Below are 16,702 nucleotides of genomic sequence, written 5' to 3'. Positions count from 1 at the left end.
AAAAAAAGTCAAACTTGGAAATGCTCAACCCGTTAAATTGCCTTCAATAACTTAAAAGGAGATTGTCCAAGCTGTCAATAGGGAATACTCCTGATCCACATTAAAAAAAAAAAACAACAACAATAATAATAATAATAATAATAATAATAATAATAATAATAATAATAATAATAATAATAATAATAATAATAATAATAATAATAATAATAACATGTTTTCTCTGTCTCAAGATGCCGGAGCTCGCCTCGCGCTGCTACTTTTATTTTTACTCGACTTAGCTTTGCTATTGCTAAGGGGGTGGGAGCCCAAATTGTGTCTAGGTTGGCTACCAATTTCTTGTAAACATTGTTTTGATCTCAATATAAGTTGCGTTTTTTAAATTAAAAATAATAATAATAATAATAAAAAAAAAAAAAATAATAATAATAATAATAATAATAATAATAATAATAATAATAATTTAAGTTAATTTAAATTCGGATCTTGTAAGTTTAGTTGGATATAAGTTGATTCGAGATCCTATAAATTGATTCGATTCGGATCCTATAAGTTGATTCGATTCGAGATCCTATAAGTTCAGATCCTATAACTTTATGTTCAGATCTTATAAATTTAGTTCAGTTCAGTTCAGATCCTATAAATTCAATTCAGTTCAGATCAAATCCATTTCCGCTCAAAAGAACATGGTCTTAGTGACTAACCTAAAACTTATCAATATGACTAGGCACTAGCAAATACATTCTGCAAACCCTGGCAAAATAAAAATAAAAATACATTCTGCAAACGAAAGTGTGCCTAAAAGTTTGAGTCTAATCAATCCTAAAAGTTTTGAGGATGAGAATTTCTTTCTCAACTGTCTTGATGAATTCACATGAGTTCAAATAAGTTTAGTTTTACAATGAATTTGTGTTACATAATGAGCCCATTGCATGGCATAGGTATGAATCCCACACCAATTAATTGGGAGTGTTGATGTGGGGTTTATATAGGATAATCCGATAATGGCTTTACCATTTTTTGTGTTAGCTTTTGGAGTTAGAGCTCCTTTGTCCTATATTATCAATTTGATAACAATCTTATAAATTATTTATATCATAAATAATTTGTATATAATCTACTCCCTCTGTCCCGGTCATTTGTTGTCCTTTTCCATTTTAGGATGTCTTAGTCATTTGTTGTCATTTCTATTTTAAGAATGAATTTGATGAACAATTTGATCATTCACACTCAATTTGTTCCACTTGTCATTTAATAATTGGCTCATTTCTTTTTCCTTGGTCTTGGTGCTAAAACCAAAAGACAGCAATTGACCGGGACGGAGGGAGTAGTAGTTTGTGACATAATTTAGGTTCTGTTTTTTTAGCTTAATTTCAGCTCATTTCAATTCAGTCCAACTTCATTTAGTTCAAACCAAATCAAACAATTTTAGTCCAAAAAAATAGGGCCTTAAACAAGCTATGCAATAACGAAATTCATTGACTTATTTCTGTTTTCTAATAACTATATAAGAAATCAGTTTTATTTGAATGCCAATTTATTTGGCAAAGTAGCAAAGCAGTATAGAAATTATGCGTATTTGCATTTTTCATAGGAAATGAATATTCACGAGTAATTATCATACCTATTTATAAATACGATTCTTACTAGTTTAAACTTACTAGATTAAACAAGATCAATTCAACTTTTTAACTCTATAAATAAATTCCTGTTTAGTAGTTTAAGGAACGCATCATCACCACTAAAAAAACACATTTAATTTAATTAAGTAAAAAACCAATATTTAGGTAATTACAATAATAGCAAATTAGACACATTCTTACTCCACTTGACACGGAACACATATCCACTATAAAAACAGAGTGTGTGTGAAGTGTTAAACCAAACTTAACAAAACTCACTCTTTTCCTTAATCCTGAAAAAAAAAAACTAGACATACTAATTCATTTTTTTACGCCTCTCCTTCAATAACAAACAGAGGAGATCGTACACAATATTCATTTATTTGTTTTTATTTAAATACAGAATTTGAATCTTAAAATTTTAAAAATTAAAAAGGAAAAATTAAAAAATGGCGGAACAATTGACTGATGATCAGATCTCTGAGTTCAAGGAGGCCTTCAGCTTGTTCGACAAGGATGGCGATGGTCAGTTTTTTTTTCTGAGTTTCTGTGGTTGTTAAATGAAGCTGTTATTGTTGTTATGAATTACTCTTTCCGTCCCAATTATTTGTTTAAGTTTTATTAAAATACGCTTCACAAATAATTATCCGTTTAGGTATTGTTATTGGCGGGAAATTGTCATGTGTGACTATGTGAGCTATGTTGGGCTGCAAGTGTCGGACACGACATGGTGTCCGAATGTCGACTACGTTTATTTTCTATTAAGTATTCTATCAGCTGAATCCCATGTGCGGGCCGTTTGTGTTTCTATGTCAGGCTGCATCACAACCAAGGAGCTTGGAACAGTAATGAGGTCTTTAGGTCAGAACCCGACAGAAGCGGAGCTTCAGGACATGATAAACGAGGTTGATGCTGATGGAAACGGCACCATCGACTTCCCAGAGTTCCTTAACCTGATGGCTCGAAAAATGAAAGATACTGACTCTGAGGAGGAACTTAAGGAGGCTTTCCGTGTCTTTGACAAAGACCAAAATGGTTTCATCTCTGCAGCTGAGCTGCGTCACGTCATGACCAACTTAGGCGAGAAGCTCACAGACGAGGAAGTTGATGAGATGATCAGGGAAGCTGACGTGGATGGTGATGGTCAGATCAACTATGAGGAGTTTGTTAAAGTGATGATGGCCAAGTGAGGTTCAAATTTCTCGTCGAAAAGAGAAACAATTAAAAAGCAGTCTACTTTGTTTATTGGTTTAGTCGATTTAATATGGTATTTTCTTTCGTATGCTGTAGAAACCAGACATTCTTTAGTCTTCTGCTCTATGCTATGCCTTTCTGGTCGATCTAGTGTTTACTGTTTACTGTATTAAACGCCACGATTTATGTCTTTGGATCTTGATAATTGGATTTGCCTGAGAAAAGTCTTATTCCGATTAATCACTGACTCGAAAATCTTATTCCGATTAATCAATGACTCGATTAAGCCACTTCTTTTCTTCTGTCATTCTGCGCTTTTCTTAGTATTTCTGGGTGAAAGAATTATATTCCGTGATTCATTCAATATGAGAAGTTACAATATATACTAGCATTTACAATGGGAACGCATAGCTAAACTAGGTATGTAACTGAATATATACAAATATATTATTTACTAATACACTCCCGCAGTCGAAGCGGGAGGAGGATGGACGCTGAGACTGGAGCGAAAATGAGTAAAAAGCTGGCGAGGGAGTCCCTTCGTAAATATGTCCGCGTATTGAAATGGCGAAGGAACATGAACTCGAACGCGTCTAAGCTGCACCTGTTCACCAACGAAATGTATGTCTATTTCAATATGTTTCGTGCGCTGGTGCTGTACTGGATTACCCGAAAGATAGACGGCAAAGATATTGTCACAGTAGACGATAGTAGCATTACGTAGTGGCATATGAAGTTCGAGCAAAAGGTTACGTAACCAAGTTGACCCCCATGATTAGATGTTTTACTTAGGCCAAGCATGTTGACCCTCATTCACCTTGATCATGTTTATTTGATGCCCCTTATTATTTGGTTCAAAGACCGACTCACCATGGGCTTAGGGGGGACTAAACACATATATAAAACTTGCCATCATCAAAGGCGGAATTTGTTAGAACACACTTGGTTGATTATTCCAAGTTTCATTGTCGTTTAATTTAATTGTTTGCTTCTTAGTTAAATTGTTTAGCAAATTGAAGCATCCAATGATTGTTCAAAGAAGCCCAAAGATGATCAAGATGAAAGACAAGTCAAGCATGCCCATTGCCTAGAATGAGTTGTAAACGAGGTTGTTATACATATCCTCTTTAAGCATAAGTGATTGCAAAACCGTGCAACAGTTCCTGTGACTGTTGCACCAGGGTTTCTGGTACTAACGTATGGAGAATTTTCGGAAAAATTCACAAGTGTTCAAAATCTTTCAAAACGCTTTATTGTTTTCAAAAAGATACCATTTTCCAAATCAGAAGAACAATTGAGAACAAAAAGGATATTTGTGACACCCTTAAATAACGCGATAATTAACACCTAAAATCTACGGAAAAACTGGTAGGATATGTTTGTAATTGGTCCAACTATATAAAAACCTGTAATTTCAAAAATTTTTCTAAACCAATCACAACATTTCCAACATTCCCAAGAGGCGGGTGCCAAACCTGCAATGCTAACGAACTAACTTACATGCTATAGCTAACGATAAGAAAATGTAATGATACAAACCCAAAATAGAAAAGGGAGACATATGTCCCTTCAAATTATATACAAAACCAAAAGTTAAAAAGGTTTACTATAAGAATAGCTAAACTAGGTCCAAGGTTCCTTATGCTCACTAGCTCGTCTGTGACCCCAACAAAGCATCATCAACCTGTCAATCGCATTTTATACAAACACGAAAGCCACAATTCAGTGGGGAGTAACTTCGAGTCCTCCGATACGAATCGTCATAATTAATGTAACATGTAGTAAAACATGTAAACAATATGACAATTAATCTAATTTCCAAGTATTATAACATATGAATACTAATTTGACCAATTTAAACTATCATGTGAAACATATAACAAATTGTAATCCAAACTTTATCAATTGTAACCGGCTTACATCTCACCTATTACAATTCATAAAATCACCATACAAGAAAGGGCAATATATCAAAGACAGGCATAAGTTCTTAGTACCGTCAATAGTCACTCTGTAACTCGAGTCTATACCACGAGGTAGGGAAGGTAATCGAACCGGTATCTTGGCTCAGCGGTTAATATTAATAAAACATGGCCAAGACACAACACAACCCTAGCCTAAAATCTGCTTGAGACCTAGACATGCGGATACACACCACCGCACCCAAGACCCACAATTTTTCTAAAACAAAGTGAGTACCCTAAGGAGTCCACCAAAGGGTTGGCTAGTACTTAAGCTGACCACTTACTATCAAAATAAGTAACGAGGTCATGCCCCAACTTGGATATAAATCCACTAGTCAGGAACACAAAGGCTATTAAGCAGTGAACATATACTCGTCAGAGACTATAAAGACCTATCTATGACAAACACAACAACCTGCAAGAGATATTCAATACCCATTTCAATTCTAGCAAATTTTAACAATATTAAAGGCTTTAGGGGAAACTAGGGCCATTTTTACAATATAAGTAGCTACTCAAATCAACTAACTACACATGTGAAACATAAATATAATAAATGGCCTAAAACAAGAAAAAGGCCGATTATCCAATTCATATAAAACTTCATCCAACCGAATTTTTACCCGCAACGCTTGACCTGCGACAGTACGGGTTAAATTGCGGTGACCAATCACTCAATTAATCGACATCGAATCGTCAAAGGGACTAAGGCTCGGTTTTCGGCACAATCATCAAAACATTACAATTATAGCTATATAATTCATTTTGAGCCTATTAATTACAATTTCACTTTGTAAACTATCCTAACATGTGATAACTATCAATATAAAATAATTTTTTTACCATTAACATAATTTTTAACTACTATTATGATTCATTTCCTAAGTTTAACCATATGTTACTTAGTCTAATTACATCATTAATGAACCTAAAATGACGAACAAGCATGGAAAACCGCGAAACAAGTAACGGGCCGACCCGGGCCCGTGGGCTTTGCCACGGGCTGCCACGAACTGCCCGGCCTCGCCCCACCCCCACACCTCCATTTTTTTCCGTTTTTGTTCAGTATAAGACCGTCTGAAACATAATTAATCGTCCCCAATACAACTATGTTAACTTAAACTAACAAAAGACATAAATTAAGCATGCATGCATCAAATTTTATCATGTGAAAATTACTACTCAAACAAAAATCACAAAACATACAAAAACAACAAAGATTGTGATGATTATTCGTCGAGTAACTCGAAATATGTTACCTTAAGCTAGAAAATGAGCAATTAGCACCTTAAAACCCAAACCCGAACCAGCACTAGCCGCTATCCTCCACAATATACGAGTCCCCAAACTCGTCTTCCAATTCTTCACCTAAATAAACAAATAAAACACAAAAATAAGCATAAAAATACCGAAATTACCGAATTCCGTCTTAAAACAACTTCAAGAAAACTGAAATTAAATTATACCAGGTTGTAGATCTCGACGAGAGGATTCCGGAAATGTAAATTTCGTGAAAATCCGATAAGAAACGAGAAAGATGTGATGATTTTTAGCTTGAAATGTATAAAAATGGTGTTTTGGGAAGATTAGAATGTTGAAGAAGATGAAGAATAGAAAAATCAGAAAAAAAAGAAAGGGGAAGGGGGTTTGTCCGCGGGAAAGGGTGTAATACTCCGTATTTATAGTCTTGGGGGTACTCTATAGAGTAGCCCTTACTCTGTCGAGTAAGGGTAAGTGTCGCAGCAAATAGTTTCTGACCTGTTGGGCACTCGATCGAGTAGCTCGGGCACTCGATCGAGTAGGGGGGTACTCGATCGAGTACCTTGGGTACTCGATCGAGCGCCCGGTTTTACGGGGGAGTTTTCGCGGGTTTTGTTAATTATGCGATTAGGGTATTTAAACCAATTCGTCTTTGTTTTAAAACACTTTTACCAAAACCTAAAACCGGTTTAAGAGAGAAAGCGTGAGTTCTTCTTCCTAATCGCATCCTTAACGATTCCCGGAGTTCAGACGGTCGATTCTCGTTGTTTTTCGTGTTGTTGGATTCCTTGCGTCGAGGGTAAGCTTCTAGCATAATTTTTATAATGTTTTGCTAGTTTTGGTCAAACCCTAATTTGGGGTTTGGGGGTTTTATGAGTGGTAAGTAATTGGTAGCCTTTATGTGTTATGTGTGATAGGAGGAGAATTCGTAGAGGAGCCGTTTTGAGACAGCTGTTTAGATCGTCTGCGTGTTTGCTTTCCGGGTAGGATTTCTACTCGGTATTAGTCCCATAATGGGATATTGGTGATGTCTTTGTAGCTATTTGTTTGATTGTGATTGTGATTGTGATTGTGATTGTGATTGGTTGTGATGGTTCTCGAGATGCGTTCTCGGCTGAGTGGGGTCACTTGCGGGAGTGATCTCACGCCCTAGTTTCGCCCTTCGTGGAACCCGCCACGAAAGGGGATGTGCACATTAATGATACAGGGTTATCGCTCGTACGATGAGCGGGGCTTAGGTGGGAACGGCTGCGGTCCCCCTGGCGGTGGTCAGTGGACGATCGGTGTTGAGATGATGATGGGAGTTGGTGTGGTGTGTATGTGTGTGATTAATTTTATCTGTTTGCCTTATTGTTATGATCTGTTTTGATTGTGTGATTAATCCGACCCGGTGTTGTTTTGTAAAACTGCGGTGATCCATTCGGGGATGGTGAGCGAGATATTGAGCGAGTATAGAGATGGTACTTGGATAGTGGGGATGGCCACGACATGACGATAGAGTCTTCCGCATTGTAGTTTAGTCTTTATTTACATTTCACTTGAGAAACGATTAGTTGGAATAATGTATTGTACTTTCGGTTGGTTTGAGGATTGTAACTTTTCGTTAAAGCACTTATAATAAATGTTGTTTCTATTTTGTCTATTTGATTATCATACCTCGGGCAACCGAGATGGTGATGTCTCCATACCTGAGTGGTCCTGGTAAGGCACTTGGAGTATGGGGGTGTTACAAATGGTATCAGAGCGACGATCCTGAAACCTGTAACCAATGAACTTAATGAACATAGGGAGTCAATTAAAATGAACCCGGGGTAAAAGTTGTAGGAGCTAGTGCAAAGGCTTGGGAGACGTCCTAAAGTCGCGAGGGGTCGCCCTACAGCTTTGAACCGGTCACGTGGGGTAAATATGTGTTGAGTCATGTGTGTGCTTAGTAACTTGTGTAACAATGTGATGGAATGTGATGATGGATGGATGTTTAAATTGAAAGTTGATGAGATGAAAGGAAGGTGATGATATATATATAAACATCGTTGATAGCATGATGGAATGTTTTATAATGTGGCTTTTATAGCATGATGATTTGATTTTACTGATAAGTAGAATAGATGCGTAGCATATTGATTATGATATCATGCGATTTTTATAAAGTTAGCAATGTTAGTATGTGACGTAATATGCGGGTAGCTTTTACGTATTAGTGATACTTGATCGAGTGAGACTAACTCGATCGGATAGGTTTTTGACGATTTTGGACCAGAATCGCGTTTTGGGGCACTCGATCGAGTAGCTAGGGGTACTCGATCGAGTAGGGGGCCACTCGATCGAGTAGCCAAGATACTCGATCGAGTGGGTTAGAGATCAGAAGGTCTGTTTGGTTCTGGAGTTTGGGTACTCGATCGAGTACATAGGGGCACTCGATCGAGTAGCCCGTCACTCGATCGAGTGGGTTTGGGTACTCGATCGAGTGGGTTCTGGGCATCGTGTTTTCGTGTTTTGAAGTTTAGTACGTATGTTCATATCTACCCCTTTCTTATATATGTATAGTTTCAAGATGCCGCCCAAGAGAAATGCCTTGTATGCACGAGCTGAGGTTATGACCCCAGATGATATCGTTAAGATGCTAGAGCACCAGGATGCTCTTACTGAGACCTTGAAGAGAGTGAATGAGGAAAAAGATAAGAGTAAGGAGAGGGAGGTTGATCCTTCTAAGATCAGTCTCTACATTGCGAGGTTTAACCCGAAAGAATACAAGGGGATTGAGGAACCTAACTTTCTTGATAGTTGGTTGAGGGAGATGGAAAACATCTTTGGATTTGGTGCGTTGTCTGATGAGATGAGAGTGGAGCAGGCTGCATTTTACCCGAGAGAGGCGGCGAGGCAAGTGGTGGGATTCGGTGAAGGTGAGCGCTAAGGATATATACATCAACCAAGGCTTACCTGCAATACCTTGGGGAGAGTTTCGTAAATTTGTGAGGAAGGAGTTCGTCTTAGGAGCATGTGAGGAGTAAGTTGAGGAAGAGTTTGATAAGTTTAAGATGTCATTTGAGATGTACGTGGCCGAGTACTACGGGCGAGTTCAATGAGAAATCTAGATATCCGAGGATATGGGTTTGAGTGAAGAGAATCGGCTTTGAGGTTTGAGCGAGGGCTAAGCGCGAAAATTATGGATAAGTTACCCGTGGGAGTCCTTACCGATGTAAAGGAAGCATATGAGAGGGCCGGGAGAGCCGAGAGGCTAGTGGAGATGGCTCGGGAGAGGTCGGGAGGAGAGAAGAGGAAGTCCGAGAGTGAGGGTGGTGGCCAATCTAATTTCAAGAAAGGCAACCATAATCAATCTAAGGGATTTTCTTCCGGATCCGGATTTAGTCTTTGGAACTTCCTTTGGGCGTGGCCGAGGGAGTGTGAGTAATAGTTGGGGAGTGACCTGCTTTGGATGTGGTGGCGTAGGCCACAAGAGGCATGAGTGCACGGGTGCACCGGATCTTTCGAGAGACCGCACGAGCTTCGCGAGCAATGACCGGTGGATCATGGCCAAACCGAGGAGGCGAGCTACAGAGAGTGGAGGCAACCGCAACGGCGGTAATTCTTATCGAGAAGACACCGACGAACAACAACAATCAAGGGTCGTGCTAAGCCGACCGCATCGGCCTAATCTTGTCCAGGGAGGTGGGCGGAAGACCGATGGCAAGTTGTTCATGATGGACAAGACGGCGGTGAGGAGGATGCGCATGTTATCACCGGTACATTCCTTGTTAATGGTATTCCTACGTTTGTTTTATTTGATTCGGGGGCTTCTCAGTCGTTCGTGTCTTCGAGTCATGTAAAACAGTTGGGTTTGAGAGTATATGAGTCGTTAGTGAGCGAGTTTTCATACCTTCGGGTGAGTCCGTACCATGTGGGAAGTTATTTAGAGATGTGTCTTTGATAGTTGGGCAAGTCGATTTCCCTGTAGACTTGTTAGAGTTTCCTTTTAATGGCTTTGAAATGATAGTTGGGATGGATTGGTTAGGAAAGTATAAGGCTAAGATAGACTGTCATCAAAGAAAGTGTCCTAAGAGGTCCTAAGGGTGTTAGTGTGTCTTACCGTGGGTTTTTAGTCAAACCCAAGGTTAAGTTGATTAATTTGTTACCTTGAAGTCTTATACGAGGAAGGGATGTCCTTTGATCTGTGCCATGTGAGAGATGATCGGATAGTGAGTCCGGCGATTGATGAGATACTGTGGTGGGAGAGTTTGCGGATGTTTTTCCGGAGGAGATTTCGGGGTTGCCACCGAAGAGGGAGATAGATTTCACCGTAGAGTTGAAGCCAGGGACGGGGCCAATCTCTAAGGCACCGTACCGTATGGGTCCTAAGGAGATGGAGGAACTTAGGAAACAGTTGGATGATTTGATAGAGAAGGGATACATTAGACCAAGTGTATCGCCTTGGGGAGCACCGATTACGTTCGTGAAGAAGAAAGATGGGAGCTTGAGGCTGTGCATAGATTACAGGGAGCTGAACCGTGTGACGATAAAGAACAAGTATCCTTTGCCAAGAATAGATGACCTGTTTGATCAGTTGAGTGGTGCAACAGTCTTTTCTAAGATTGATTTGAGGTCGGGGTACCATCAGGTGAAGATTAGAGATGTGGATATACCGAAGACGGCTTTCACGTCGAGGTATGGCCACTATGAGTATGTGGTGATGCCGTTTGGGTTATCTAATGCACCGGCAGTATTTATGGATTTGATGAACCGAATCTTCAGACAGTTCTTGGACCAGTTCGTAGTGGTGTTTATCGATGATATCTTAGTCTATTCTAAGACTAAGGAGGAGCATGAGGAGCATCTGAGGATCGTGTTGCAGACCTTGAGAGATCATGAGTTGTATGCTAAAGCTGTCCAAGTGTGAGTTCGGGTTAGAGGAAGTTGCTTTTCCGGGGCATGTAATCTCTAAAGATGGAGTAGTGTGGATCCGGCAAAGATTGAAGTTGTGACAAAGTGGGAAGCACCGAAGAATGTCGTCGAGGTGAGGAGTTTCTTGGGTTTAGCTGGATATTACAGACGGTTCGTGAAAGATTTCTCCAAGATAGCTAGACCGATGACGGCGTTGATGAGGAAAGAGAACAGGTTTCGTTGGGATGAGAGTTGTGAAAAGGCGTTCCAAACCTTAAAGGAGCGTTTGACCACAGCTCCTGTCCTAGCATTACCTGAAGGGAGCGAGAATTTCGAGGTTTATACAGACGCTTCGAAGAATGGGCTAGGATGTGTGTTGATGCAGAATGGTAAAGTGATTGCCTATGCTTCTAGGCAGTTGAAGCCTTATGAGGAGAACTACCCTACTCATGACACGGAGTTGGGTCTTTGTGGTGTTTGCTCTCAAGATTTGGAGGCATTACCTTTATGGAGCAATCTTTAAGGTATTTTCGGATCACAAGAGTCTCAAGTACATCTTCACGCAGAAGGAGTTGAACATGAGACAGAGGAGGTGGATGGAGTTGATTGGAGATTATGACATGGAAATCATCTACCATGAAGGGAAGGCCAATGTTGTTGCTGATGCTTTGAGTAGAAAGAGTGTGCATTCCTTGTGTACAGCTCTATCTTTGATGAGGCTGAGGGAGGAGGTAGCGAGTTTTGGAATTCATATGATGCAGAAAGGAGATGCCATGGGTGATATGACGGTACATATGGAGTTTTATGATGACATTCGGGATAAGCAGGCTTTGGATCCTAAGATAGTTGAGTGGAGAGCTGGAGTAGAGAAAGGGACAGTGTCCCGGTTTTCCATTCATACAGATGGTAGTTTGAGGTTTGATGGTAGGTGGTGTGTGCCTAATGATGAGGAGTTGAAAAAGACAATCATGACAGAGGCTCATTGCACACCATATTGATTCATCCGGTGGAGACAAGTTATATAAGGACTTGAAGAACACGTTTTGGTGGCACGGGATGAAGAAAGAGACAATTTGAGTTTGTGTCCCGTTGTTTGACATGCCGAGAGAGTTAAAGGGGAACAGAGAAGACCACAAGGTAAGATTCAGTCTTTGGAGGTGCCTGAGTGGAAGTGGGAATCCATTTCCATGGATTTCATTGTGGGTTTGCCGAGGAGTCAACAAGGTAACAATATGATTTGGGTGATAGTGGATCGTTTGACCAAGTCAGCTCACTTTGTTCCAATAAAAGATACATGGACTAAGGCACAATTGGCTATGGCCTATCGAAAGAACGTGCTTAAGTTACATGGAGTCCCTAAGGACATAGTGTCTGACAGAGATGCGAGGTTTATATCGAGGTTTTGGAAGGAGTTGCAGGAATCGTTGGGAACGACTTTGAAGATGAGTACGAGCATTTCATCCCTGGCAGATGGGCGACAGAGAGAACAATCAAGACCCTTGAGGATATGTTGCGGGCCTGTGTGATGGATTTTGGTGGTAGGGGAGCGAGAGGTTGGATTTGATAGAGTTTTCTTACAACAACAAAGCTATCACACCAAACATTGGTATGGCGCCGTTTGAGGCTTTGTATGGGAGGAGATGTAGGAGTCCAATCTGTTGGGACGATAGCGGCGAGGCGTGGTCTTAGGACCAGAGATGGTACATGAGATGGTGGAGCAGATTAAGATGATCAGGGAAAGGATGAGAGCGGCCCAGGATCGTGAGAAGAGTTATGCGAGATCTACATCGTCGGGACATAGAGTTTCGGAGTTGGGGACAAGGTTCTTCGAAGGTATCTCCGATGCGTGGAGTTATGAGATTTGGGAAGAAAGGCAAGTTAAGTCAGAAGTTTATAGGGCCTTATGAGATCTTAGAGCGAGTCGGGGAAGTTGCTTATCGTTTGGCGTTACATTGCATTGGAGAGAGTGCACAATGTGTTTCATGTATCGCATTTTTGGAAGTATGTGAGCGACCCGTCACATGTGTTAGAGGCGAGAGAGCTTAGAGCTGGATGAGTCCTTATCATACCTTGAGGTGCCTAAGAAGATCCTAGACCGGAAGGTTAGGAAGACCGGGAGTGGGGAGACAAAGTGTTGCTTAAGATCCTTTGGTCTAACCACGAGACCGAGGAAGCTACATGGGAGGCGAAGATATCATGAAAGAGCGTTACCCTTTTCTCTTTGATCAGGTATGTATGGTTACGAGGACGTAACCTTGTTTCTTTTAGGGGGGTAGGAGAGGATCGCGAGAGTTTTTAAGAGCTTTTACACCCTTCTTTTTCATGTTGTCGGGATAAGTTGGGTTAGTGTCATGCTTTACGTTGTGTTTTGTTTGACCTTCGAGTCGGGAGGCTTATGGGAGTACCTTTGTTTGTTTAGTAGTGGTTTGAACTTCGGGGACGAAGTTCCTTTTAAGGAGGGAAGACTGTAATACTCCGTATTTATAGTCTTGGGGGTACTCTATAGAGTAGCCCTTACTCTGTCGAGTAAGGGTAAGTGTCGCAGCAAATAGTTTCTGACCTGTTGGGCACTCGATCGAGTAGCTCGGGCACTCGATCGAGTAGGGGGGTACTCGATCGAGTACCTTGGGTACTCGATCGAGCGCCCGGTTTTACGGGGGAGTTTTCGCGGGTTTTGTTAATTATGCGATTAGGGTATTTAAACCAATTCGTCTTTGTTTTAAAACACTTTTACCAAAACCTAAAACCTGTTTAAGAGGAAAGCAGCGAGTTCTTCTTCCTAATCGCATCCTTAACGATTCCGGAGTTCGACGGTCGATTCTCGTTGTTTTTCGTGTTGTTGGATTCCTTGCGTCGAGGGTAAGCTTCTAGCATAATTTTTATAATGTTTTGCTAGTTTTGGTCAAACCCTAATTTGGGGTTTGGGGGTTTTATGAGTGGTAAGTAATTGGTAGCCTTTATGTGTTATGTGTGATAGGAGGAGAATTCGTAGAGGAGCCGTTTTGAGACAGCTGTTTAGATCGTCTGCGTGTTTGCTTTCCGGGTAGGATTTCTACTCGGTATTAGTCCCATAATGGGATATTGGTGATGTCTTTGTAGCTATTTGTTTGATTGTGATTGTGATTGTGATTGTGATTGTGATTGGTTGTGATGGTTCTCGAGATGCGTTCTCGGCTGAGTGGGGTCACTTGCGGGAGTGATCTCACGCCCTAGTTTCGCCCTTCGTGGAACCCGCCACGAAAGGGGATGTGCACATTAATGATACAGGGTTATCGCTCGTACGATGAGCGGGGCTTAGGTGGGAACGGCTGCGGTCCCCCACTGGCAGGGCTGGTCCAGTGGACAGTCAGTGTTGAGATGATGATGGGAGTTGGTGTGGTGTGTATGTGTGACAGTTCAGCTGTCTGTTTGCCTTATTGTTATGATCTGTTTTGATTGTGTGATTAGTACTGACCCCGGTGTTGTTTTGTAAAACCTGCGGTGATCCATTCGGGGATGGTGAGCAGATATTGAGCAGGTATAGAGATGGTACTGGATAGCTGGGGATGGCCACGACATGACGATAGAGTCTTCCGCTGTAGTTTAGTCTTTATTTACATTTCACTTGAGAACAGTTAGTTGGAATAATGTATTGTACTTTCAGTTGGTTTGAGGATTGTAACTTTTCGTTAAAGCACTTATAATAAATGTTGTTTCTATTTTGTCTATTTGATTATCATACCTCGGGCAACCGAGATGGTGATGTCTCCATACCTGAGTGGTCCTGGTAAGGCACTTGGAGTATGGGGGTGTTACAAAGGGAGAAAGGAAAGGAGGAGAGCGGGTTTGAGTCGGGATTTTACGAGTCGGTTTTGGCTCGTTTCGATAATAATTAAAACCGTAGGTCAAATGCAAATTCCGACAAGACCAAAGTTCTTAAACACGAGATTACAAGAAAATTGAATACTCATACGACCCATTTCCAAATTCGTTTACCCAATGTTCAAAAGAATTGTCATTTCCCCCCGATAAGCCCTTATTTCGAAATAAAAGATTTTTACACGGTTTAAACTATTTTTAAACATTTCGAAACTATCAAAATAAATACCTTTCTCCAAAATATAATAAAATTATATTTCTTTGAATTATTTTTACTTTAAATACTTAAATATCAAATTTTATTTGATTAACAAATTATTTCCGAAATATACTAACGGTCCGAAATTACGGGGCGTTACAATATTCTTGCAAGCTAAATTAAAGATGTCAATCCTATTAATGCAAGTGGATTTTCAGGCTAAAATGGGTTTTTTGCTTTTTCTATTTTGGACGAAATTGTGAGTTCCCATAAATTTTATGGGAAAGACTCTTTGCTTTGGAAAAATGCAGCTGCCTTGAGCTTTACAACCTGATTGTTCTTCTTTATTTTTAAATGATAAACATCTTACAAACACGTGGACATTAGAGTGAAAAAGTGTTAAAGATCCTTCTCTTACACACTTCTTCCTTCTATAAATATCCATCCCATTTTATCATTTATTGCAAGATTTCTAAAGAGCATTCATTGTTAAACACTTTACAAATCTTTTCAGCATTTAAGCTTTGTTCTTCAATCATTTGCAAAACTGTTTTCTGTTTTCAAAAGTTTTCAATTGTTTTTCAAAGCTATAAAATCTCCAAGTATCAGTTCGCTTCACTGTTGCATAAAGAATATGTTCAATGATTCTCGTGTTTAGATCTTAATTGTAATCTCCATGTTTTTAAGTGAACAACTGAGATTCTGACTTTGTGAACCTATGAGATAGAACTTAAAGTCTTGAAGCGGAGTAACTTTAAGCAAGAGAAAGTCTTGAAGCGGAGTAGCTTTAAGCAATTGCAACCGGAGTAGGTTGGCGAGTTATTTTCATTGTAATGGTTTAGTTAAGTTTGAGTAAATTTCTAAACAAGCAATAAAATAACGGTTGGACGTAGGCTCCGGAGTAGGAGCTGAAACATTTTTTAAACATCGTCTTGTTTGTTTATTTACTTTACGTTCTCTTATCATTTCACTTTTATTCATCAATCTTGTTGCCAGTGCTGTGCAACAGTCACTCATACTATTGCATAGACCTGTTGTACCGTTTGTGAACTTACAATCCATTAAGTTTCTCAAACTCGTACTTAATAGATCTTACTTGTGTTAGCCTCTAACCAAGTAAAAGAGAAAAATTATAAAAGGTACACCTAATTCACCCCCTCCCTCTCTTAGGTTTTTATCGTTCTTAACTCTTCACCATGCCTCTCGACTTATAGAACGAATTAACAAACTTAATCAATAAATAAGGCCTTTAAATAAAGATTAAACGTGGTGGTGCAAACATGTGATAGAAACAATGAAACGATATTATAACATCCTAGTTTATCATGTTACAAATACTTTTTCTGCATGACTCCCTTCATTCTCTAGACAAGGTAGACTACTCTAGCATAATGTAAATGTAAACTAAACTAATGACAATTGAAATGATAAACATAATGAAAATAGGAATAGAATTACCTTGAAATGAAAATGGAAATGGAATAGAAGAATAATGCAAATATAAATAACTTGAATATAACTTGAAATTGAAATTGTAATATGAATTGAAATGTTTAAAGGAAATTGTTTATAGTAACTCTAATCTAAACTAAACTAAGAACTAAACTAAGAACATGAAAGTAGTGTAGAAAATACTAAATAATGGTGTGTAAAAATGTGTAGAAGATATCTCTAATGACGGATTAAGGCTCATATTTATAGTAAAATAGGGGCAAAACGTAAAAGTCCAACAA

General features: G+C 39.6%; 1 protein-coding gene across 1 annotated transcript; it reads left to right on the top strand.

Annotated features, from left to right (window-relative positions):
- Positions 1 to 1,879: 1,879 nt before the first annotated feature.
- On the top strand, positions 1,880 to 3,053 carry LOC141657339 (calmodulin-7). Its single transcript, XM_074464532.1, has 2 exons — positions 1,880 to 2,144; positions 2,436 to 3,053. Exons 1-2 carry the CDS (start codon positions 2,069 to 2,071, stop codon positions 2,807 to 2,809), a joined length of 450 nt encoding a protein of 149 aa, XP_074320633.1. The 5' UTR covers positions 1,880 to 2,068; the 3' UTR covers positions 2,810 to 3,053.
- Positions 3,054 to 16,702: the final 13,649 nt, after the last annotated feature.

The sequence above is a fragment of the Silene latifolia genome, chromosome 5 (assembly GCF_048544455.1).
Source record: "Silene latifolia isolate original U9 population chromosome 5, ASM4854445v1, whole genome shotgun sequence".
Taxonomy (NCBI): Eukaryota; Viridiplantae; Streptophyta; class Magnoliopsida; order Caryophyllales; family Caryophyllaceae; genus Silene; species Silene latifolia.
This window is presented reverse-complemented; position numbering and strand designations above follow the sequence as displayed.

Excerpts from the sequence above, each read along its gene's own strand:
- LOC141657339 (XM_074464532.1), top strand. The coding sequence starts at position 2,069 with ATGGCGGAACAATTGACTGATGATCAGATCTCTGAGTTCAAGGAGGCC. Across the intron at positions 2,145-2,435 it reads GTTCGACAAGGATGGCGATG|GCTGCATCACAACCAAGGAG; the intron begins GTCAGTTTTTTT and ends TTTCTATGTCAG.